The sequence below is a fragment of the Acanthisitta chloris genome, unplaced genomic scaffold (genome assembly GCF_000695815.1).
Source record: "Acanthisitta chloris isolate BGI_N310 unplaced genomic scaffold, ASM69581v1 scaffold3431, whole genome shotgun sequence".
Classification (NCBI taxonomy): Eukaryota; Metazoa; Chordata; class Aves; order Passeriformes; family Acanthisittidae; genus Acanthisitta; species Acanthisitta chloris.
The window spans coordinates 30,409-53,557 of NW_008654187.1; the positions used below are offsets into that span (position 1 = coordinate 30,409).

The window sequence follows — 23,149 nt, forward strand, 5'->3', positions numbered from 1 at the left end:
CAAGGCTGAAAGAAGTATGGTGGTTGTTCATTTTACTAAGCACATGATTGCCAAATGTGCAACATACAATACTTCTTACAGTCCCTCTACCACAAGGGAAGACCTACAGCCAGTAAAAGCCCAGGTTTCCTTGTTGGCTTTTTGAGGCACAGGGTAATTAAAGAGTGCTCCACAGTACTCTGAAGCTCAGCACTGCCTCCAGGAAGCATTTTTGGGTTCTTTTATATGTGAAAGAAAATAGGTGAGCATTCACTCACCTTTCTTTTACAGGAGCAGGAGATGAGGGCTGTGATATTTTTTAATTCCTGGATGCATATACCGTATTTCAGACCACTCAAAGAGTAAAGTCTAGTATCCCATGCAAACAGGCTCACCTTTGCAAAACAGCACCTTGGATCATACCTTTTATGACCTGGCCTGGGATAGCTATGGGGCAATCTAAGCTTCTAAAATGAAATATAGTTATCAGTTTGACTTTTCTGTCTCAGCAGAACTAATTACCTTCATTTTTAAAAGAACCAACCATTTAGATGTTTGGTGTTTTTTAATGTACAGACTTTCAGAGCAACTCAGTGCACTGAGGGTACACCATTTCTTCCCTCTGACAAGAAAGGGTGTCAAACTAAACTGCATTTAACAAGTGTTAGCCATATTACCTAGAGTGCACCAAACCAAACAGTTGTTGTACTGCCAAGCAAGGTACAAAACCTTAGAGACAGAGTATGAAACAAAGAAAGGGTTAAACAATTTTTTTAGACGCAAAAGGGAACAAAAAAGAAATCTAAACCATTTTCTCCTAGAAAATGATGATCAGCTCTTGTTTATCCAAACCAGTTTACTCACACCTACACCAAGCCTACTTGATTTTCCCAGAAAGGTCACATATTTAACTCAACCCACAGTGCTTAGAGATCATGCTGCTAACTCCATGCTGCTTGCTCAGAAAACTTTCAAACAAAGTCCACTTCTGTTTTCTTTTGGTGCCAGTGCTGCTGTGATTTTAAAACCCCTGGAGAAAGGGAACAATAACACACACTATTGTGGTACAAAGAGAGTATACAAATTAATTTCTGTGGCACAGGAGATTACAGGAGATAAACTGCTTATTCCTGCAGAGGCAAAGCACATGGCACCAGCAAAGAATTTCAGTTTGCACGTGGAATGGGCAGCAGTGTCTGACACCAAAAATCAAGGACTTAAAACCCACACTTCCATCAGAAAATGTTATAATTTGCCATGCATGACAGTTTATGTGGATTTAAACCATCTGTTTGTTTGTAGTATGTAGCAGCTCTTTCAGATCTTTATAAAAGTCAAGTTGCTAATAAAAGGTCAGTGTAAAAATCTTACTTTATATGCAGAAAGAATAGTCTGCTAACTCTGTCTCTTCACTAACATTCAAGCTTTTGCAAGTATGTATGGTAGGGAAAAAGTAATCAACATTCTTTCCAATAGAACTTTGATTTTAAAAGGTAAAATAGAATCTGCACTGGGAAAAAATGAACGAGATTACTACATTTGTACTTAACTTAGCTGCCATTTAAGCACTTGTTAATGTAATGCATATACTTAATTGCTTTCCTGACATAAGGGTAACTTCTGTTATGATGGTCTGAAGGATACAGAGGGGGAAATGTACTCTGATAGAGGGGGATTTAATACTGAATAGTCACTAGTTACCAGTTCTGACTGGGACTGCAAATACTGTACTAACAGAAATCTGATTAGGATAAATCTCAGCAAAATTCATACTCCAGACTAACCTAAAGTAGAAAATTTTAGGTCTAATGTTTTGGAGGTTTTGTTCCTTTGTAAAGCAACAAAGGAAGTACAGCTTTGTATTTAATAGCAAAGTATGCTTCTAGATCTACAGATAAAACATCCCCAAACTTCCCAGTGGATCTACACAGACTAAAAAGCCTGTCATATGCATGGGTTGGAGCCCTGCTTTCCCTTTCCTTCCCAGGGAAACAAAAACCCCCACTGTTTTATTCCAGGCTGTTGCTCCCTCTACCAATCTGAAGTAGCTGATGCCATGCTAGCCCACAGTATAGATCTCACACAGCTTAATCAGGTGACTCCCTAGGCCCCAAGTACAATGAATGCACACAGACTTCCCACAACTGAAAGCTTGGGGCTTCTATGCCTGATACTTAATAGTCAGCAGTGTAAATCCTCCTGCACATTTCCCCATGTGACAGCCCAAGGTCTGAAGGCCAGGACCCCCCTTTGAGTACTGTCACCAGAGCTGTGTCACAGGATGTCTATGCATTTTCTGTGATATGCCAGTGCCTAATGTAGAAATTAATATAGTGGCAAAAATTAGTTTCTATACTATTACAATTTATTTCCCTCAGGATGCTAGTATAAACTGTACCAGCAGAGTACAGAGTCCACAGTAAGATGCTTTTCTGTGTAGCTATGACAACAAATCTGTTAAGTAAATCTAACACCCTTGTCTAAATGCTTCAGTTAGCTTTCTTGTTGATAAACATCTGTTATTGCAGGCTAAGGGGTCTGCTGAACTGAACCCATACCAACAGGATTTACATTATTAAATTGTTTTAGCTATCTTGGCCTCTTTCTGCAGGAAATTGATAATATTTTATGAGAAAAGCTCACTTTCTGTTGCTTTTAAAAGCAATGCCCATCAGCAGATTAGGTAGAGATTGCAATTGCAGCCAAGCCTAGGGTAGTGCCACCCAAGAGGACTGGGATGACTTCTGGGGTGGCTAGCCATGGCCTGGTACATTATTAAATTGTTTTAGCTATCTTGGCCTCTTTCTGCAGGAAATTGATAATATTTTATGAGAAAAGCTCACTTTCTGTTGCTTTTAAAAGCAATGCCCATCAGCAGATTAGGTAGAGATTGCAATTGCAGCCAAGCCTAGGGTAGTGCCACCCAAGAGGACTGGGATGACTTCTGGGGTGGCTAGCCATGGCCTGGGGGCAGTAAGGCTTGGGGACAGCAGAGCCTTCGGGAAGCAATGGGAAGTCTTGTACAGCAGTGGTGGTACAGGTGGATATACATTGTGTGAGACTGGAAAAGTTAAGTAGTATTGGACTTTCTCTCCAGAGCAGATGCCAACCCCTGCTATGAAGCCAGCTTTTACATGGGTCCTTTACCATTCAGACCTTTTCTACTCTAATTAAATTGGAGATGAAAACACCTCAGTACCAAGCCAAATACTGTCAGGACAAATTCACATAGCTGTCTTTGACTATATGTAAAGATGCCACAGCTGCATTTATTCACCACAGATTTGGGGAACACTCATATTGAGATGCCTTCTCCAAAGCATAAGCCAGTGCCACTATAGTCTTTAACTGGTGGTTCTGCAAATGAATTGCAGCCCTTATTCCGCTTCTTCTTTTCCTGGGACTGACCTAAAGTGAGAATTCATTACAGGGGAGCAATTTTTTGATACCTCTGTGTGTTGATGGGTTGAGACAACAGAATATTACCACATAACTGCTCTTGCTGCTATGGTCTGTACAGCCTGGGAACACCCCAACTGCACTGCTCATCATTTTTCAGAAAGACACAGTCACTGTGTTGAGCCACAGGATTCAATTCAGTGTCTTTTGAGCAACCTCTCTTGCTTTCAGCTTTAGCAGCCTAGGAGGAGGACTGTTTTAGGGAGATCACCAAGGGAAGACACATTGCTATTAGGAAGTGTTACTGTTAGTATGCCCTGGCATTTGAAGTTCTCTGACTGTAGCACAGAAGCAAAAATCAGAGGTGCATCTGCTCCTTGTAAAAAGGGTTATAAATTATATAGAACTAGAACTGGCTGAATGCAGTTTAGTCTAGCATACTATTTTAGTCATCCTCACTAAAAAGCATGTGGCTTGCTTGAAAAAGAAGAGCAATTTAAGTAAAAAACTGTGGAAACATTTTATATGAAGACAGATTGCAGATTTTCTCTCTCTCCTGCATCTGCCTTGTCAGTCTAAATTTCTTTCTGGGAAGCCAAAGCCTTGCTTCTGAGTGAACTGCTATGTGAAATCTTCCACTGCTGTTTCTCCAAGAGGCAGGTATCTTGCTTTTCATAATCATTTGCAGCTTTAACATTCCATGTGCTCTCTCTCTTGCTAGCAAAACAGTTTTTATTTTCATACAGGTCTTTCCATTTGTAAGCATGCAATCAGTTTCTTTGAAGATCAAGTTTATTTTGATCCTTCAGGTTTTCCCTGTACAACACACAAATATTTGCTCCCTCTCAGACCTCTTGCTCTGATTTTTGTCAAGCATTATGTAGTACTTTAATGACTGATTAATTCTGAGTTCCCAACACAGGATTCCTTCAACAATCACCAAATAAGAGCAAAAGCAGCAGGTGATGCTCAGGAGGAGCTAAGAGTTCTCTCTGATAAGTTTGCATTCTTGTAGTCTGGCCAAGAGTTTCAGGGATGGCAGAGGTCATGAACCATATACACAGACACAGAAAAAAATGGTTTCCAGATGTTCTGACAGAGTCCTCCTAATCTCAAGTGCTCACATACATGCACACACATACACGTCCTCAGGAAAGGAAAGGAACCAGAAATTTGGCTCAAAAAAAGATGGAACAATAGCAAAATACATTGCATAATGTCCTTCAGGAGTGAATGGACTTAGGTTCCCCATATCTTTATAAGATTAGATGGTGCAGTTTCATTTGCAGACAATACAATTCTGTGATTATGTCTTAGAAGAGTAGTGAACAGACTTGAATAGCTGTCAGTGCATGTCCATGCCCATCATGCCCTCTCCTGGCACTGGACTCATAAATATGTGAATGAAATCTTGGTTTCCTGAGGCAAAAAGCAAATCTTGGACAGAAGTAAAAAATTAGTTCATGAGAGTGCCACAGCCCAAACACCATCTCCTCTGGGGACATTGACTGTTCTATAAAGCATGAGAACAGGATTCAACATAAGAGAACTGTGAAAGGTTGAAGAATAGTGCACAGTCCCTCTTCCCCCACCATTCCAGTGTCATCTCCAATACCTCCAAAAGCAGTCTGATGTACTCTTCTTTCCCTTTTCAGTGCTCCTTTCTGACACATCCAGATTTTGCTTTACTCACCATGAAGGCCACAGTCATTGCAACCTTCTTTGGTAAGTACAGTTGATGTGCTGCAATTAGTATGGGTTTGTACTCTCCTGTACTGGCTGACCAGTGATTGCTACTTCTCTTCTCTTTGGACTCCATGCCTGATGAAGCTTTCAGTAGCAGGTGTAAGCCTTGGCACAGCTTTTCAGAAATGGGCCACCCAAACTTCTTGACTTAGGTAGAGAAAAAGTATTAATTACTTGCAGAGACCTCTAAGTCCATGACCAGCAATGTGAAGTCCATATCAGATGGCACAACCGGGCCTGAAAAATGTCTGTAATGTGAAGATTCCCTCTAAAGAAAAATCAGCTGTTTCTTATATAGGGACAGCCTTTCCCAATTCTTCTCTTTGTTCTTGCTCTTTTCCTGAACAAGATGGTACCAAGAGGTTATAAATGTCTTATTTTCTTTTCCTTGGCAGTCAGGATCTTGCTTTTTGGGAACATGTAGAGACTCCAGAATTTGCAACTCATCTTACATGAACACTCTGGTTGTGATATTCACAGTCCCCTCCAGCTGTTATCCTCAAGTCTGGCAGGATAGTCATTCTTAATTCAAATTCACAGCAATCCATGTAGTTCTTCTGCATAAATTATTTAATTAATTTCTCCACATTAAATTATGCTCCCACATTCCCAGTAGTTGAGATTTTGCACTTTATTTTCCAATGGTCCATTTTTTTCCCTAATTACAATTTTGCTTCTGTTACACAACTGCACCAGTGACAAAAGGCCCAATACCACATCTATACACTGTCACTTTAGACAACTGTGAGACTGCTTTTCCTTTTGAGCAAGTTCTGGGAGTGATTAAGTCTATAAACTCTCCACAATCAGTCTAGGGGGAGAAGTGCATAAAAAAATATTACTTCCACTGCATATTCTAGTAAGATTAGCTTAACAAATGATAAGAGGATCAGCTAACACGTCGTAGTTTCAGTTCCTTCTGAAAGCTCAGAGAAGGGAAAGGTGAATAGGAAAGTCAAGATATTTGTAAGTCATTAATTATATAGTGCTTATAAAATAAACACAGAGAATGAAGAGGTTTTGTATGTTTTCACTTAGCAAGTAAACCTAACAATACTTACTTACATCGTGATGTATGTTTTAACATAACAGCATATGTTTCTTTTACTGTTACACTTTGAAAATCATAATTATGCTTACTGAAGAAGGTTAGTGCTCCTGCCGAGTTAGGATACTCGGACATGCCACACTAAACCTCATATTGTCCTTAATGCTGCCCAATATCCAACACCTGCTACCACCAGTGAATGAAATGCCACAACACACAATTACAGGATAACCTCCCTGACAGGCTGTTAAGAAGTAGCTTTCTCTCCCTAACTTTCCAGTTGCTTTATGCAGAGTATGTTGTTTCACTAACATCTCTGTCACAGCAATTACAAAGGGTTTCCACCTGCTTGCAGAAATACTGGGACTTTTTGTGGTTTTCTGGACCATATGGACTCACAACTTTAGACAGTGAGTTCCACAGATGAATATGTGAGCTGATCTTTACTCCCCTTCAGAGAACTTCCTTACAGTAGATGTCATCTTGACTGCAAAGTTAACCACCAAGTAGAAACCTAACTGTGGCTGAGAATATTCCTATTTCAGTTTTTCAACTTGTTGATTCAAGTTTGGGAAATCTCATGCATAGGAGCTTGTGGTGACTGATTTTGATAGTCCTCCTTTTTCCTGATACTGTATTTTCTTTGTTCTAGGTGTGTTTCTTACGTGTACATACACAGCTAAGGAAGCCACAAAGAAGATAAAAAAGGCTAAGTTATGTAAGTGGTCCCAGTAGAATTCTTGGCTGTTTTACAGTCTGATGCACAAAAAAAAAAGTCCAAAGTGAGGTTATATTCTGGTAACTCTTCACAATTTTGTGGAGTCAATGGGAGTATATGCTAGCTAACAGATTCTTTTATTGAAAACAAATCACTAAGTAAAGTGTGTGCTATTTGACATGTGCAAAGGGAAAATTTTGTACCTCACTATTAAAATGTACCTTCATAGGTCATTAGGTACCACACAAGGATCCAAGCAAGCACTAAGATTTTCACTGAGAGAGAGAGAGAGAAATATGTGAAATGGACCAGCTGTAACACAACACATATGTAGCTGATTAGCATGAGACAAGTGGTGCATGTCTGTGCACTAGGATGTATAACTTTCAGCTATACTGCTGTAGGAGCAATTCTGTCCACAGATTATTTTGCTCATGTCGCTGACAAATAAGCCTGCTGTGAGGCTGTAAACTCACACTTAAACCCCTTGTTCAAAGTAAATTGTACCCAGCAAATAGTTTTAAAATTTAAGGGCAAGATAATGGGCTGTGACTGCAGCCTGATGTTGAAGATGGCACAGAGCTACACGAGCACAGCAGGAGGCTTGGGAAGCATCCCTACCCCCTCCTTCCCACATGTTAACAACAGCCCGGATGACTACACTTCTTGCTCTCTCCAGCAAAGTGTCATAACAGATATTTCCTTCAGAGAAGCAAACACTGAAGGTCAGAAATATCCCCAGGTTTCTTTTTTCCATCCTTAGTTACTGTCACATCCCTTGGTATAAGGGTTATTATGTGTTATGTTGTAGATGCAGAACACATAGACATCTTGTATCCCAAAACCATTGATACGAAGGCGTAAGGGGAGTGCATCCCTGTCATTCGGTTACTCATTGTTTCATGATGAGATCACTCAGCTATGAGAACATTCAATCTAACTTTACCAAGACTTTGCACTCACAGATGTACCCCAGATTGATTGTGATGTCAAGGCGGGGAAGATAATCAATCCAGAATTCATTGCAAAATGCCCTCCTGGATGTCAAGATGTAAAATACCGTGTTTATGGCACCGACATTTATGCTTCCTTTTCCAGTGTCTGCAATGCTGCAATTCACAGGTGAGTGAGTTGAAATGGGCAAGGCACTCAGACAACACTATTATTTCAGTGTAGGGAGCTCTCAAATTTTCAAACCCTGTAGAGTTCCCACTGCCTTGTAGTTTTGATTGGAGGCTGCTGTTTTAGGAGAATAACCTGATGGAAAGACCATGTGGGATGCAATGGATCCATTCTTATAAAGTGCTATCAATCCCATATTCCTATTGAAATCAGTTGTGTTTGAAGAAGTTTCTCAACCTTTGAGGAAGTGTCTTGAGATTTGCAGGTCTCCCATTGTTGCACAGCGAATTACTATTGTATTATTATTATTCAAGTGGAAGACAGGGATAGAGCTGCTGCTGCTAATAAAACCTCAGAAAAAAGAAAAAGGCATATCACCAGTGATGAATACATATAACTCCTGATACTTCTGGGATTGGTTTGGGTTCTCCAGATTTGAATTTAACCGTCCTTGACATCAAAGGCTGAGTAATGTGCTTTCCTGCCACATAAAAGGACACTCTACAAGAAAATGCATAATACAAATTTTATAGCACAAGTTTTGCCAAGTTTTATTAGCCATGTAAAAATGTGCATTAAATTTTAAGGGAGAATAGCTGCACAACCTAAACACACTGTAATTGGAGGCAGTATGCTGAGGCAGGAAGTATTCAGCTGAAACTGCAGCAAGAACTTATAAAGCCTGATTGACAACTCAACTTCATTCAGAGTTATTTGAGCTATTGCCGTGCTTCCAGTTCTGTGATGCAGCTGGGATCTCGAGTAATGTTGCACAGTTAAGCCTTTGGGAGTTTACATCTTGCCTCTGCACTGTGCAGTGCTCAGGCTGAGGTGCCTGTGTGCATAGGGCTGCCACCTCCTGGCTCAGCTCTGCCTGCTCAGCCCCTGGCTGGGGAGATGCCCGGCAGGTGACTGGCTTCCCAACGGCAAATTCCTCCTTCAGGTACTAGTGCACAATGGAAATTGTCTCTGCATGCAGAACTAGTCCCAAAGGGAGGTTACAAAAATACTGGTAGCAACTGCAATTTCCCTGTGGTTCAAATGCTGCCTGGCTGCATTGTTGCAGTGAGGGTTTCAGGTTTTCTCATTTGTCAGCTGGGTTTGGCCTTGTTAACTTATTTATGGCATTTCCACAGACCGTGAATTTCTTTGTCGTACATTTATTTTAACAGCAGCTTCTTGCAATCATCAGAGAAAGCTACAGCTCTAACATATTCTTCAACACTGCTGCCCATTACTTTTTTTTTCCACAGTCATTACTGCCAGGCAAGAAAGTGGGGGTTTGCCCTCAAATTATATTTCTGTTACATGGTTGGCCCAAAAATTCCTCCGAGTACCAATCCCTGTATCTTCAGTCACTCAATCAAGCTTGCAGGAATTTTAACGAAGGCAGTAGCTTGTTCTTGTGTGCAACTAGGTCAAGCTTAAACACAGGACCAGTAGATCAGTGGGAAGAGCAAACAGATCCTGACAGCACTTTGTAACAAACTGCTCTTCTCTGTGTGGAAGAAGCACAAATACTTCTTAGAAGCAGACTTAGTAGTAGCATCACAGCCCCACTACTGCTCCTGGTTTAAAGGGAAAGGCAAGCACTCCATACCTCTTGTATTGTAGAGCAGCTTCTAAGTTTTTCGTGAAATTTCTGCCTTCAGACACCATGTTTTCTCTTTGCAGTGGCATAATTGATAACACAGGCGGGAAGATCCTTGTCCAGAAAGTTGCTGGCCACTCTGGTTACCGCGGGAGCTTCTCCAACGGGGTCAGGTCCCTGTCACTGCCACGCTGGAGGGAGTCCTTCCTCGTGTCAGGTACCATTCTGGGCTGGAGCACTGGAGCTTCCTGCCCTTCCTGCCTGCTCCAGCAGCAGGGCAGAAATGGGCGGAGGGGGAAGCACCCTCTAATTTTAAAGACCTGGTTAGTGTGAGTGGCTGCAGGGTTCTTGGCTGCTGGCTGGGGTTAAACCATGACATCACCACAGGCCCACCCCACCTAGCTTTAGCATTCGTAATGCATTTGAAACACTTTTTGTTCTGGGCTTCCTATATAGCCCACAAAGATACATACACCCTGCCAGAGGTGTGCTCAGCTCAGCCCAGTGAGGGTATGAGCCCAGTGCAGGAGGTGATAGGTGTTCTGCATAGACTCTCTGAAGGCACCTTAACTCTGGCTATTGATGCATAAAATCTGAGCATTAGCGCTCACTGTGAGGTTTTTCTATTGCTCTCCACCCTGGTAAGTAATACTGCTGAGAAAACTGAAAGGCCCTTTGCCATTTGAAGCATCCTCAGCCTGCACCTGAGTTTGCTAACTTGTGACCTCTGTCAGACCATCTCAAGCCACATATAGCCATATGGTATGCATGCAAACCCTGTATTAAGCAATTCGACTGGTGCATCCCAAGTATCTTAGGAGTTCACCTCTGTTAGCCAAGTAGTTTTGACATCTATTCAGTGCAGGGAAATTCATCTGAATGTTCATTCCTTTTTTCTCCCCACAGTATATACAGGAGCTCACTTGCATTCACTGACAAAATTGACAGGTGGCTTTTGGTTTTTTTTTAAAATTAGATCCCCTTTACACCAGCTTTGGATTATTTTACACCTACTTGCACTCATTCTACCTGTGTGAAAGAAGGTCTGCTTGACATACCATTTCTAAATGTAACTTCTTGCTGCATCCATACAGTGGGTCAGGTCTTTCTGGTCTGTACTTTGGAAGTTTAAGATAGGTACATTTGATGTTAGGTAATTCCTGGAAAGATCAGCAGCTCAAGCAAATGAACAGCCACTAAAAATACAGAGATGTTCTTTTCATGTGAAAATTTGTAGACAGCAAAGGAGGTCTCAGAAACTGATCAAAACAAACTCATCTCGATTTTGCATTCATGTATTTGGATGCACTTTTTACCATAGTCTGCCGTGAGCACACCACCTTATGAGAAGGATTTATGCTGGATGAGTAGGAATTTCCAGGAATAACTGAATTGCTACTTGTACTTGTTGCAGTTTTTTGCCCAATGAACAGCACACTGTAATTCTGGTACATAAATGGGAAAAAAAGACTTTAACCTCAGCAACAGCTCAGTTGTTATCCCATAAAACTGTAGGAATTTTTGATTTATGGTAATAAATCTTTCCTGTTAATTAATGAAACACTATAAAAGAAGATACAAGAGAAAGTTACAAGCACATGCAAAAGCAGATGATGACAAATCTGGGTATGTATAGGCATGATGAGATTTGTCCCTCATGCACTTAATTTTATGCATGCTTAATGCACTCACTGATGTCAGTGGAACTACTTAGTTTATAAACTATCACAGATGTAAATCCAGCATATCATATAAAGTGTCATATCATGTTTCATATGTAAATAGGAAGAAAACTCTCATTATAGCTACTGAAAATGTGGGAAATTTAAAATTTTAGAGAAATTTAGAAGACTGAAACCCCAAGAAGGCAGTACTACTTATCTCAGCAGCCTGAGGCTGAATGCAGACAAATCTCATTCTCAGAAAGAGATAAGTTGAGGTTGTTGAGATTTTTTTTGCAATTATGAGTCACAAAAGAGACAGAGCTGCATAAGGTATTCCCCAATAAAAATACAAAGCTGCCTAAGGCCTTACTTTCAGGATAGCTTTAGCACTTGAACTGAGCCCCCTATTCTCCAGCTGAATTCCCTTTCAGCAGACCAGACCTGTATGCAGTACCATACCCTGGACATATGCCAACAGTTTATTCCTAGTTAGGATATTGTCACCGAGTTTGTAATGTATAAATTGTGAATGAGCATCTGCACAAAAGACACAGAAGAGGGATCCTTGGGGGACCCAGGCAATGAAGTGGCATGATTTAAGGGAAGTGGGGAAGGAGGTCTATCCTCTGGAATTAAAGCAGCCAGCACACCAGGAGGTATGCAAATTCCTTGGTATTCACTTTCAAGCGCTGAAATGCCTTGGCACTCACTTGAATGACTCCATTCAGTTTTGCAGCTAGTGAGTTAAGAAAATAGAGTCCTAAACCTCTGGGTTTGCTAGTCACAAGTAAGTGTGAGAGGGTGAGCAGCCACCATGCTGGAGAAGCCACCATGCCACAGCTTGTATTTCAGTGGCCAAAGCTGATCTTTTCAGCCCAAATGTAAACACGTTTTAAGTATGTTAAGCTACTCCATCTTAGATATAACCTTTTCCAAATAGTGAAAAAGATAGATATATTACCATTGCTCCAGAGAGCAGGGGCACATGCAGGTCAGACCTCAGACCTACCTCTTGGTCACCTATGGGATGCAAATTGCTGTTGATCAGAAACCCCAGAATGCAGGGGCAGCCAGCCTCCCCACACTAGCTGGTGTATGTGCACAGCAGCAGGCTTCAGGTTTGCATTAGAAATCAGATTAGTGCAGAAATATTCTAAATTAAGATCAGGTTATTATGCTATTGCTGTATCCATGTATCAGCTGCTCATACCTGACAACTTTTCCTCTGCTAGGGATTTTTAAAAAGCATTAGAAATCATTTGTAATCCTGGAACTTTTCTGTCTTTCTAACAAATTGATAGAAGAGCTAGTCCTAGTTGGCTCCTGATTCCAGTTTTAGCTCAGGGGGAAGTGGATGTGAAAACCAGCTGCCTTTCACTTAGACCAGCTTCTGTGAGAGAAATCCTGTAGGCAAGAAGGAAGTTCTTTCCAGTTTGTCTGTGCACACTAACTTGCCAGCTCTGGTCTTTGGTGGATCAATGTTGACTGTAGTGGAGCTGCTCTCGGTTTATACTACAGTACATAAGAAATGGAGTAGCTTCCTGCATCATTGCCTTGTTAGTAATTCTAATTTCTTCACCGAGGGTTTTGTAGTGACATCTGACATTTCAGAGAGGAGTAAAACAAAGGAGATAGAAACATGAAAAGGGACACAGGACAGAGACTCTCCAGCTCCACGGCCATCCCTGCTCACAGAGTTCCTCTGACATACACCTTCCTTTGTATACAGGGAAAACTGTCCTCAGTTCCCAGGGACGGCTCAGTCTCTAGAAATTAATTCTGTTCCATACTGTTGGTCTCTGAATTAGTCACCCAGGATGATAACTGACATGCTTGCTGTGCCATATGTACCTACTCAAAGAATTTACCAAGGAAATAAAAGAAAGACCATCATGACTCAGGTTTTGCAGGAGGTAGCAGTAGGTCTCCCCTGAGGTGGTACAGATACATGACACAGTACAGCATCTTGTAGAAACAGTCACCAGGATTTGAAAATCCTACATCTACCAACTCCTAGGGGCCAGAGCAGTCTTCCCTATACTGGGCATCTCTGCAACACATTTCATACAGTGACATATATGAATATAAAAGCTGTCCCAACATATGAAATTGCATGGCCACATGTACCAATAGAGATGGCATCTGCTGTGGCACTAAAAACTTTTGTGGTTTAAAACTGAACTGGGAAACATACCTCATTGTTTTAAGCCAGGACCCTCATTTTAGATCTAAATAGAGGTACCATATGTTCCCACACACAAGCACAGCCTTCTCTCACTGTTATTACTGCAAAAGACTGTTGCCAGAAATGGCATCTTGCAGAAGTGAGGTCAGAGAAGAATGCTGTGTGCGTGATGAAATGAATCCCACATCAAACATGCTTTCTAAGTCAGCTGCATAGTCGGGCACTGGAAAAGGCTGCCTAGGGAAGCTGAGGGTTTAAGTACAAGTCATACAGATGTCCTTCAAAAATGGTCCCCTTGTGCTTAATATCATTGGAGAGAAAAGGAATGAACTAACTGACCTCTTCACAATCCCAGGACTGTGTTTTCATGCTTTCTAACCCTTTTTTACGATGTTGGATTTAGGCACTGGTATTTTTAGTGGTATGGTTTTGATATTCTGCCATCACATGAAAGAAATCTTCATGAAAATGAGTTGGGCAGTAAAGAAGAGGAATCTAATTCTGAATGCATATGTTAGATGAGAACTTTATTGCAAAAAAACCTAGAATATTTTGTGATGCCTTCTAATAATTTTATTTTTTTTTGGTAGAGGGCAAGCCAAGAAAAGGTGTGACATATCCTTCAACTCTTGAATATGCCTCTTCAAAAAGCACAGCTGTTAAATCAGGCAAGTAATTGTGACCTCTTTTCCCTTACATCCATTCACAACTATCTGTTAGAGCTTCTTGGTTGTGTAATACAAAGATAGATTTATTCAGCCAGAAATTCATGCATCCCTTAGCATCTCATCCAAATCACTCATAGTATTTTTTTTATGTTAAGCATATGGAAATCATCTCAGACAATTTCTGGGTTTTGGTCATACCATGTTTCACAGAATTCTGTTTCCAAGCAGTTTACCCCTTGCTTTAGATCTGCTACTGAATATGATGTTGCATTGGTTATATGAAAGCATTTGAGGTTATACATATTGACTTTCTCCTGATGTTATTCATGTTCTCTCTTGGGATATTCAGTGCTGAGAGTATAATATTAAATAGTAATATAATACTAATGACACAGACAGCAATGCATAGCAGCTTTAGCTAAGGATGCTACAATAAAAAAGTACTCTGTATAACCATTTTATTCAGCATCCTACTCTGTAAGACCCAATTCATTTTAAGTAATTTAGTTGTTTTTCAGAGATGGTTTCATTTTGATCAAGTCTCACACAGGGTGGTAGTTGATATTCAAGTGCATGTGAGATGCCTCTGTCACTGAAATGACCCTTGTTTGTGCTCCCTGTAACAACTGTGTAAGGTTCAGACTCTTCCCTTGGGGTTATGACCAAAAATGAAATTAATGTCCCACACTACTACACACTTCCCTAACACAGCCCTTTTGCTGATTGCTGAGCTGAGCCTTCCTGAGCACAGCCACTGTGAGCTGTGGTGTAACAAAATGTGCTGTACCTTCTCCATGAACTGGAATATCTGTCAGTGGGTACATGCCAAGAGACTTGGAGACTTCTCTTCTGTACATTATTGTTTGGTCCTTGGAAGCAAAGTACAGAGCTCTTTCCTCATAGAATCATGGCAACGTTAAGGTTTAAGATCGTCAAGTCCAACTATTAACCCAGCACTGTAGTCCACCATTAACCATGTCCCTCAGGGCCACATCTACACATCTTTCAAATACCTCCAGGTATGCTGTCTCCACCATTTCCCTGGGCAGACCAGGGAATGAGCTAGACAACATCAATGCTTGTCAACCCTTTCTGTGAAGAAATTCTTCCTCATACCCAATCTAAACCTCCCTTGGAGAAACTTGAGCCCATTTCCTCTTGACCAACTCCCACCTTGCTACAACCTCCTTTCAAGTAGTTGTAGAAAGCAATAATGTCCCCCCTAAGCCTCTCCCAGTTAAAACACCTCAGCTTCCTCATCTGGTCCTCTTAAGACCTGTGCTCTAGACCTTTCATTAGCCCTTTGTCTTTAGGCTTTCACTTGAACAAGGGCAAATTTAAGTATGAAAGTTGCAGCTGTTCAGACCAAATATGCATCACTCAATGCCATGCCTTTAATTTGTAATACCTTGGTCTTTAGAATCAAATAGGTACAGATTTGTATATATCTTGACCAGATACACAAAAATTACTGACCTAAATATTATGCACTGCTAGAAAGGAGGCAATACCTTAAAAATCTCGGCTTTTTCTAAGAAATGTTTACTGAAACCACAGCTCATCATTCCCAAATGTACCCACACTTGAAATATCAGCCCAAATATCTCACATCAGACTACAGACAATCACAGCTAGGATTGAGCTCAACAGGCTGCAAGCAACAATGTCTTCCACCAGTGCTAAATCACCAATGCTATGAGAATCAGCATAGAAATGGGGAACCTCAACTCGTGGCTCAGTGGTGCAAACAAAATACCTTGAGCCTGTTCCTGCAGCAGACCAAAGCCACAAGCATTTTCCTTCACTTTGTTCTTGAATCAGTGTGAATGAAAATGCTAGGATGCTAATGACAAAGACTGTGCATTCATGCAGAGAAAACCTAAGATTATCAAAGGAGCAAATTAATGTAACATCAAACCCAATGCTTGAGGATGCCACTGCCTGGTGCTGCCCAGCCCTGTCCCACAGGTAGCAAAGAGATCTGATAGGCAACAATCCATCTTCCCCAAATCTCACCTGGACCTGTCAGCCCTCCTTAGCACTGCCACCTTGGCCCATCCATCTCAGCTGTTCTCTGTTAGAAACAGCTTGTTCTTAAGATAAAAATCCCTGTAATATGGTGCCAGGGCTGTCTGGTGATAGAGGATTTCCTACGTATTTTTCAATTTTAAGAAAGCTACTTTTTCTCTTCTAATTCGAATTACAGAGACCACATTGTTCACTTGGCTATTTAAATCCATTATCTGTAGGAGGTAAAGGCAGTCCTTTGAGTATTACACTCAATTGCTGCCAGATGAGCAAAAAATCCTGCTTCACACCTGACCAGCTGTCAGAGATGCAATTCTGGTCCTCATCCCAGGGATGCCAGAGATTCATAGTGCCTGATGTTTCTTTAAATGCTGCTGGTGGTTATAGTGCTTCTCAAATGCTGGGCACAGCAAGAAAAACCTTCCCAAAGATGCAACTCTTCACAGTGGGTAAAAACAATTAAAAGATACTGTTTTAAAAAATAGTATGAATTTTTAGGAAACCATTATCACTTCTCAAATAATTCAATGCTGCCAAAATAGCTAGAGAAGGAAAAAAAAAAAGGAAGAACAAAATCTTCCAGTACTCAGTCAGACATAAAAGCAGAAGCAGATTCTTTTGCAAGGTAGCAGTAAATAAACTGTAGTAAGTGTTCCAAGTATATTGATGACTTTGGGTCTTAGAAGAGAAAAAAAATCAAAATATTTCCCTTTTCCTTCTAAGCCAGTCCATGACATTCAGGATCTGATCTGAAAAAATCTGAAAATGTCAGGCAAGAAAGAACTACATCTGAACATGGATTAGTGACTGAAATATTTCACATTAGCTGGTATTCTCCAAACACCCTACACATACCATGACCCTGATTCTCAGGACATGCTGCTACTCAGAGGAAAAAATCAACAACATGATACACTAATCTTATTAGTATTGACTTACTAGTGGTAGACTCCCATATTTATTGCTCACTTCAGAAATTCTATCGATCCTGGCAGGAGCTTTGAGCAGTAAAAATGCTTAAATTTGGCATCAAATGTATGGGGTGACTACTCTCTAGAGCACCCAGTCATTGCTTTTTCTCGCTTGGTGATAAAGCTCTGGTTAGACTGGCTGACCTACATAAAGTCATGTGATGGGTTGCCTTCCTTTGGGGTACTGATAATCTCTAAATGAGAGACTCTAGATTATTTTCTTGCAGAGCTGCCTTTTCTAATGAGCTCAATTTTTCTCCAGAGCCTCAAAAGCCAGAGCAAGACCTAAAAGGTACGAAGAATGCAGATACTGCTAATGCATCAGAAAAAGCATCGGAACAAGGTAAGGGTTGGTGATCTTGCTGCTCTTTGACAGTATCCATCCCAGCCTAATCTGCTTGCAGATACTTAGAGGAAGCAGTTTGACAATGGTAATACATACAGCTTTACATTATCCAACCAACCTCCTCTCTACAGCCCCTTTCCCACCAAACCAACCCCATTATGTGAGCACCTGCAAAGGTTTCTCGAAGGACATCTGCCAATTCAGAGAAGAGGGCACCCTCAGAGTTTAATTTCTGCCTGTGCTTTGGGTGAGCTTAGGTATTGTGAACTTCAAAAGCTTGTATTATGGCTCTTGGCAATCTCCTATGCAGGGCACGTGCCCTGAAAACTCTTTGAAGATACTGTGTGAGAGATGGGCACCCTGCCTGCAGGAGCACTGGGAATAGCTAGCCCTTGGGAGCCCTCCTCCTGCGTTAAAGGATCCACCAGAAACCCTGCCAACATGCACCAAGGCAACAGCTTTTCTCTGCTCTTACTATGCTGCTTCCTTGGGTTTTGTGCTAATACTGTTAGCTCCCAGCTTCCTTGCTCGTCACAGACTGGGGTATAAAGCTGGCTGATGTGCCTGCTCCCCATTCCAGCAGCACCAGATCATAGGGGAAGCCTCTGTCTTCTTTCTTTTAGCACAGCATCATGGAGCAGGGCACTGTTTCAGCCCAAAAAGAGCCATTCATACTGATTTTTTCAGCTGACTTGTTTTGGTTTTCTTCTGAGCTCTCTTTCAGCATTATCCCATTAAATTTGCCTGAGATCTGAGTTTTTCACTGCCTAGCATTAGGTGGTAATTATCCACCAGACAGTTTCATGACGATGCTTTCCAAAAGGAGAATGTCCAGCAATAGCAATAAAATTCAAGCTTGTGTTCTGTAGCAGTGAATAGAGTGCACACCATTCCCTGCCAGTGTAGACAGTGTGTCAGGTCATTCTCAGGGCTATGGGCAGGCAGGAGAGGAGCAAGACTGAGGTTAACATGGCATATATTTTAGGGCAGTTTCTTGTAGATAGAAGGAAAAGATAACAGTGAAGGATCTTTTTTTGAGACAATTACTTGAAGAAACTTAAGCATGTTAACAATTTTTTAAGGATATTTAGGATGCAAATTTTGCAACTAGAATGTCTCTGTTCTCACAACAGATGATACATTTTAAAAGTAGTAGCAACTGTGAGATGAGTCAAAGTTAGATGAGATCAGTACCTCCCAGGTGGTGTTCTCCCCCGCTCCCTTCAGCCATTAGGCTGAATGGAGTCTAATGCTCCCTGCTCTGGCTCTGACCTGCTCCCCAAATCAACATTATCTGAAAATTGCCTTTCTGACAAAAACATTTCAGTGCTGTGGTGGGTAACACATATTTTATTCTGTCTTATGACTCAGATTGGCCATCTTGTACTACCAGATGCCAGTTGATTACCATTTATATGGACTTTCTGAGTGCTTAATTACACTGGAGAAGATGATGGCAAAACAGAAACTACAGCTGGCTGGTTGAACCATTCACAGGTCTGAGACATCTGTCAGGTTGAAAAGCATTCCCTGACCAAAGCAGAAAAGCATAGGGGGAACATTAAGGCTGCAACAAGCTGTTGTCAGCACCCTCTGAGAGCAGTGTGAGTGTGTCACACAGGCACCTGTGCTACACATCCACACAGCAATGAAGGCACTAATGGCTCCGCAGACAAAGACGCTTGTAGGCATCCTGAATGAGAATGTCAGTTTCTGGACTGCCTTAAACAGTGAGTGTGTTGATGATGGTTCCATGCATGTCACACATCAAGCTACAGTGACCATGTCAATGATCCTACAGGGGACGTAGTCCGCAAAGACTATCAGACATCTCCAGTGCCGACACCAGCCACACGAATGGCCACCACAACCCCAACGCCAACGACCACGACGACAGATCCTTCCACCACAGTGCCACAGCCAACCACAACACCTGCAACAACCACAACCACAGCAGCTGCAGCCAAGACTAAACCTGGACTGCACAGGGTCAGAGATACAGGTGAGTAGCATGGATGTTTGCATTGCTTTCCTCCTGGCTGACCGCTTTCCTAAACTTTAAGGAACAAGATATACAGCTGGATATACTGTGATTTAGAGGATTATGAATTCAGTAATTCAATGTAGAAATATTAGGAGTGGGAAGAAAAATTTGATTTCGGCAGATGGGCTGGGGTTGGAGTTGTGCCTTTGAGACACATACAAAATTAGTGCATCTCACATACACACAAACATGTAGATTTTCTGAGGTGAGAGTTCATCTGCAGCAAAATTTATGCTTAGTCTTTAGATATAATATACTAGCATATAAACTAATTCATGTGGGAAGTAAACTCTCCAACCCCCAAAGCTGTGAATATAGATATAGAAGTCAACCAATAGCTCTTTGAGTCACAGGTCTAGACTGAGAGTTCAACACATAGGAATGAATTTTACATTTTTTTATAACTTTCAAAGTTGTAATATATTTTTATAACAGGTTTTGAATTTTAAAGATTGAAACATTGTAAAGGAATTCTCATATGATTTTTGCACAACTGGTTTTCCTTAATCTTTCCTTCTCCATTTATTATTCATTAACAGTGTAGTTTTTTGCTTCAGTGGCTGAAAATTAAAATCTCTTATTTTTAGGTTCTAGCAGTGTCCAACTTTCAAAGTTGTAATATATTTTTATAACAGGTTTTGAATTTTAAAGATTGAAACATTGTAAAGGAATTCTCATATGATTTTTGCACAACTGGTTTTCCTTAATCTTTCCTTCTCCATTTATTATTCATTAACAGTGTAGTTTTTTGCTTCAGTGGCTGAAAATTAAAATCTCTTATTTTTAGGTTCTAGCAGTGTCCACCCAGCATATGCATCTGTGGTAGCTGCAGCATCAAGTAAGTATGGTGAAGTAAGTATGCCACAAGGCATGCAGCACAGTGTATTTCAAGGCAGCAATGATTCAATAACCTTTCAAGCCTCAGCAAACTCAATGACTGAATCTAAGTCTGGATTTAAACTGAAAACCAGATGCTTGGCCTGAATGTCAGAGATGCTGATCACCCACAGTTCTGAGGAAGCCTTCCTAGTGAATATCTGTGCATTTCAGCATTGACAAAACTGGGTTTCACAACACTTGAGACAAAGACTGTGCTGTTTGAATCATGTTTATCTGTTACTTCCGTCTGTCATACTCTCTCAAAGGGAGGCTCGATTTAGTTGTAAGATACACAGTGCAGAGGGCTGCATAGCCATCTAAACTTAGGGCTGAGGGCTCTGAAATGCCAACTTACATTAAACCAATGCTCTGTCAAAAACCTCAGGCTGTGGTTCTGAGCCTGGCATAAATGTAAAGTTATTCCTGGCATGCCACTCGTTATTGACAGCAGAGTGGTGGCTGCTCAGAGCTCTGCATCTCAGTCCAGGAGCCTGCTCCCATTCCAGCCCACCACAAGTATTTAGAGGTGTTTTCCCATACAGTGTGTAATTGCTCAGCTGTACAGTCAAGTAAAGGAGAATATTTTCAACTGTTTGCAAGTTTCTGAGCATGGGGATATGAGTGAAAAGGGAGCTGGGCCGTCATTAGGTTTTATGCTCCTTTTTTCTGAGTGCTTTGAGCTCAGCTTTGCTCTCACATACGTATCTGCAGTCACCCCTGCTGCCCCATAATTCAGTGCCAAACACAAGGCAGGGCAGATATTTTCTGAGAAAGTCAGGTCTTGTAGGAAAGCATCATTAAGTCAAATTCAGGTGCCTTTAATAAGACCAATCATTTAGTCAAAAAAAAAAAAAAAAGAAAAATGAAACCAAACAAAAAACCCCAAACAAACCAACCCACAAAATAAACAAACAACCCCCAAACAAACAAAAAAGCACTAACATTTTCCAAGGCTGTTACTGGCTGAGAGGGCTGGGTTAATTAATTTAAAAAGTGACATAAAATACCTGGATACTGAGTTGATCTTTTTCTTGCCCTCTTGTACTCTGTTTCTACTGACCTTGTAAAGAGCATTAGATACACATTCAGGTTGGGTTGCAGCAAACGTGAAACAAGGCAAGCTCTGAGGCTCAAAGTTAATTTTCTACCACCTCTTTGGTACTTACTGATCTCCTGTGTGGAAAACATGCCCTGCACAATCCCATACAACACTGGCTGCTACATAGAGACTTTTCCCTCTGCAGTCTGAATACTTGGCCTGGTCTAGCTGTGGTCCATCTGGAGCCTTACAAGCTTACAGAGTTTAAAAGCCTTGCCAGTTTTGGCAGATGACCCTGTTATTTCCTTACACAGGATCTCTTTGGCATCTGGAGTTTACAAGGTCTCTCAGGACAGCTCCTAGAAATCCCATCAAAGGGCTTCTAGTGGCTTGGAAGGTTCAAGTTTAGGTCAAACACAAGCTATTTTCTGTCACCTAATTTTGCAATATCAAGTTCCCAAGGAACAGCAGTTCCTGTTTTCTAAGACAACCATTCAAAATGGTCTCATTGATGACATCTTATTGATAAAATAATCTCACAGACCCCTGTTCACAGGAGTCAGCTAGAACATTCCCACTGATTTCACCAGGCTTTGGAATTAATCTTTCTGGGAAAACTAATGAATAAAGGCTTGTTAAAGAATAAATTTGTTAACAAGCTTCTTAAGAATAATTAATGAAATGAAAGGCAAGATTAAAGACATGGTTTTCAACTGCAAATGCTTTGAGCCTTTAGTATTTTTGAACAATGGGAATTTAATAACCCAATCACCTTTTTAAAAAGCCTTTTGTGTAGAAGACATTTCAAAGACATGAGTTCTCCCACATTATTTTTTCATTGTCTCATTATTTACAGTCTGCCTGCTTGCTCATATCCATTTACTGTCTGCAGAAAGGAACTATCTGGTCTGGGGGGTTGTTTTGGGTTTGGGGTTAAAACCTTTCTTACACAACCAGGATAATTAGATGGTATTCAAATAGAAATAAACATGAATAACCAGTATGAGTGAGAAGGAAAGTTATAAGGGAAAGCAAACCACAGCAGTAACCACAAACCTTTTAAATGCAAACCAGAGACATGTACAAGTAATATTCATAACTGAAGGGAACATCAACTAGACTAATCCATATCACAGACAGAGCAAGGCAATCCTTTTTTAAGCAGGCTCAAAATATATAGTTAACATCTGAGAAAGTCTATTAGTGAAAACTCTATATACAAACCATTAACTCTGACAGCTATAAAATGAGACAGTAAAAAAGACAGGTAGTAGTAATGTTGAACCAAACATGGGATAAAACACACTTTTCCATTTTCATTTCTCCTTAGGACAAGTTCAGGCTGCACAAGGAAGAGGACAAAATACAGGTATGTCTTAAATTAACAATAACCAGTAGATTCGCATTGCTAGAATACAAAAAAACTTGTGTTTAAGTTCCATGTACTAACCAATAACATATTTTCAAAGCATTCAGGGGCACTTCCACCTCTGCAAGTAACAGGAATATTTTACGACACAATACAGGTAAAGACATTACAATCTGCCTCTGTTTCCTCCCTGTAGATAGTTCCACCACTCACATCTACCAAGTCACACAGTAATGCACTGTTTTTTCCCTCCTAACCATGTTCATAGCAGGAAGCAGTGAGAACAGATAACACACTGGTCGTTGCATGACAATGGTGTAACTTACAGAAAAAAATGAAACAGGATTGATTAA

The 23,149-nt window shown here is 40.9% G+C and overlaps 1 protein-coding gene across 1 annotated transcript in view; it reads left to right on the forward strand.

The window, feature by feature from the left end:
- Positions 1 to 5,072: 5,072 nt before the first annotated feature.
- VIT (vitrin) overlaps positions 5,073 to 23,149 on the forward strand; it is a 34,658-nt gene continuing 16,581 nt past the window's right edge. The window contains exons 1-10 of the mRNA XM_009083374.1: positions 5,073 to 5,103; positions 6,825 to 6,890; positions 7,856 to 8,012; positions 9,687 to 9,820; positions 14,043 to 14,120; positions 17,382 to 17,462; positions 19,267 to 19,467; positions 20,297 to 20,347; positions 22,758 to 22,796; positions 22,897 to 22,953. Coding sequence (XP_009081622.1) covers positions 5,073 to 5,103; positions 6,825 to 6,890; positions 7,856 to 8,012; positions 9,687 to 9,820; positions 14,043 to 14,120; positions 17,382 to 17,462; positions 19,267 to 19,467; positions 20,297 to 20,347; positions 22,758 to 22,796; positions 22,897 to 22,953 — 895 coding nt within the window. The remainder of the gene's footprint in view (positions 5,104 to 6,824; positions 6,891 to 7,855; positions 8,013 to 9,686; positions 9,821 to 14,042; positions 14,121 to 17,381; positions 17,463 to 19,266; positions 19,468 to 20,296; positions 20,348 to 22,757; positions 22,797 to 22,896; positions 22,954 to 23,149) is intronic.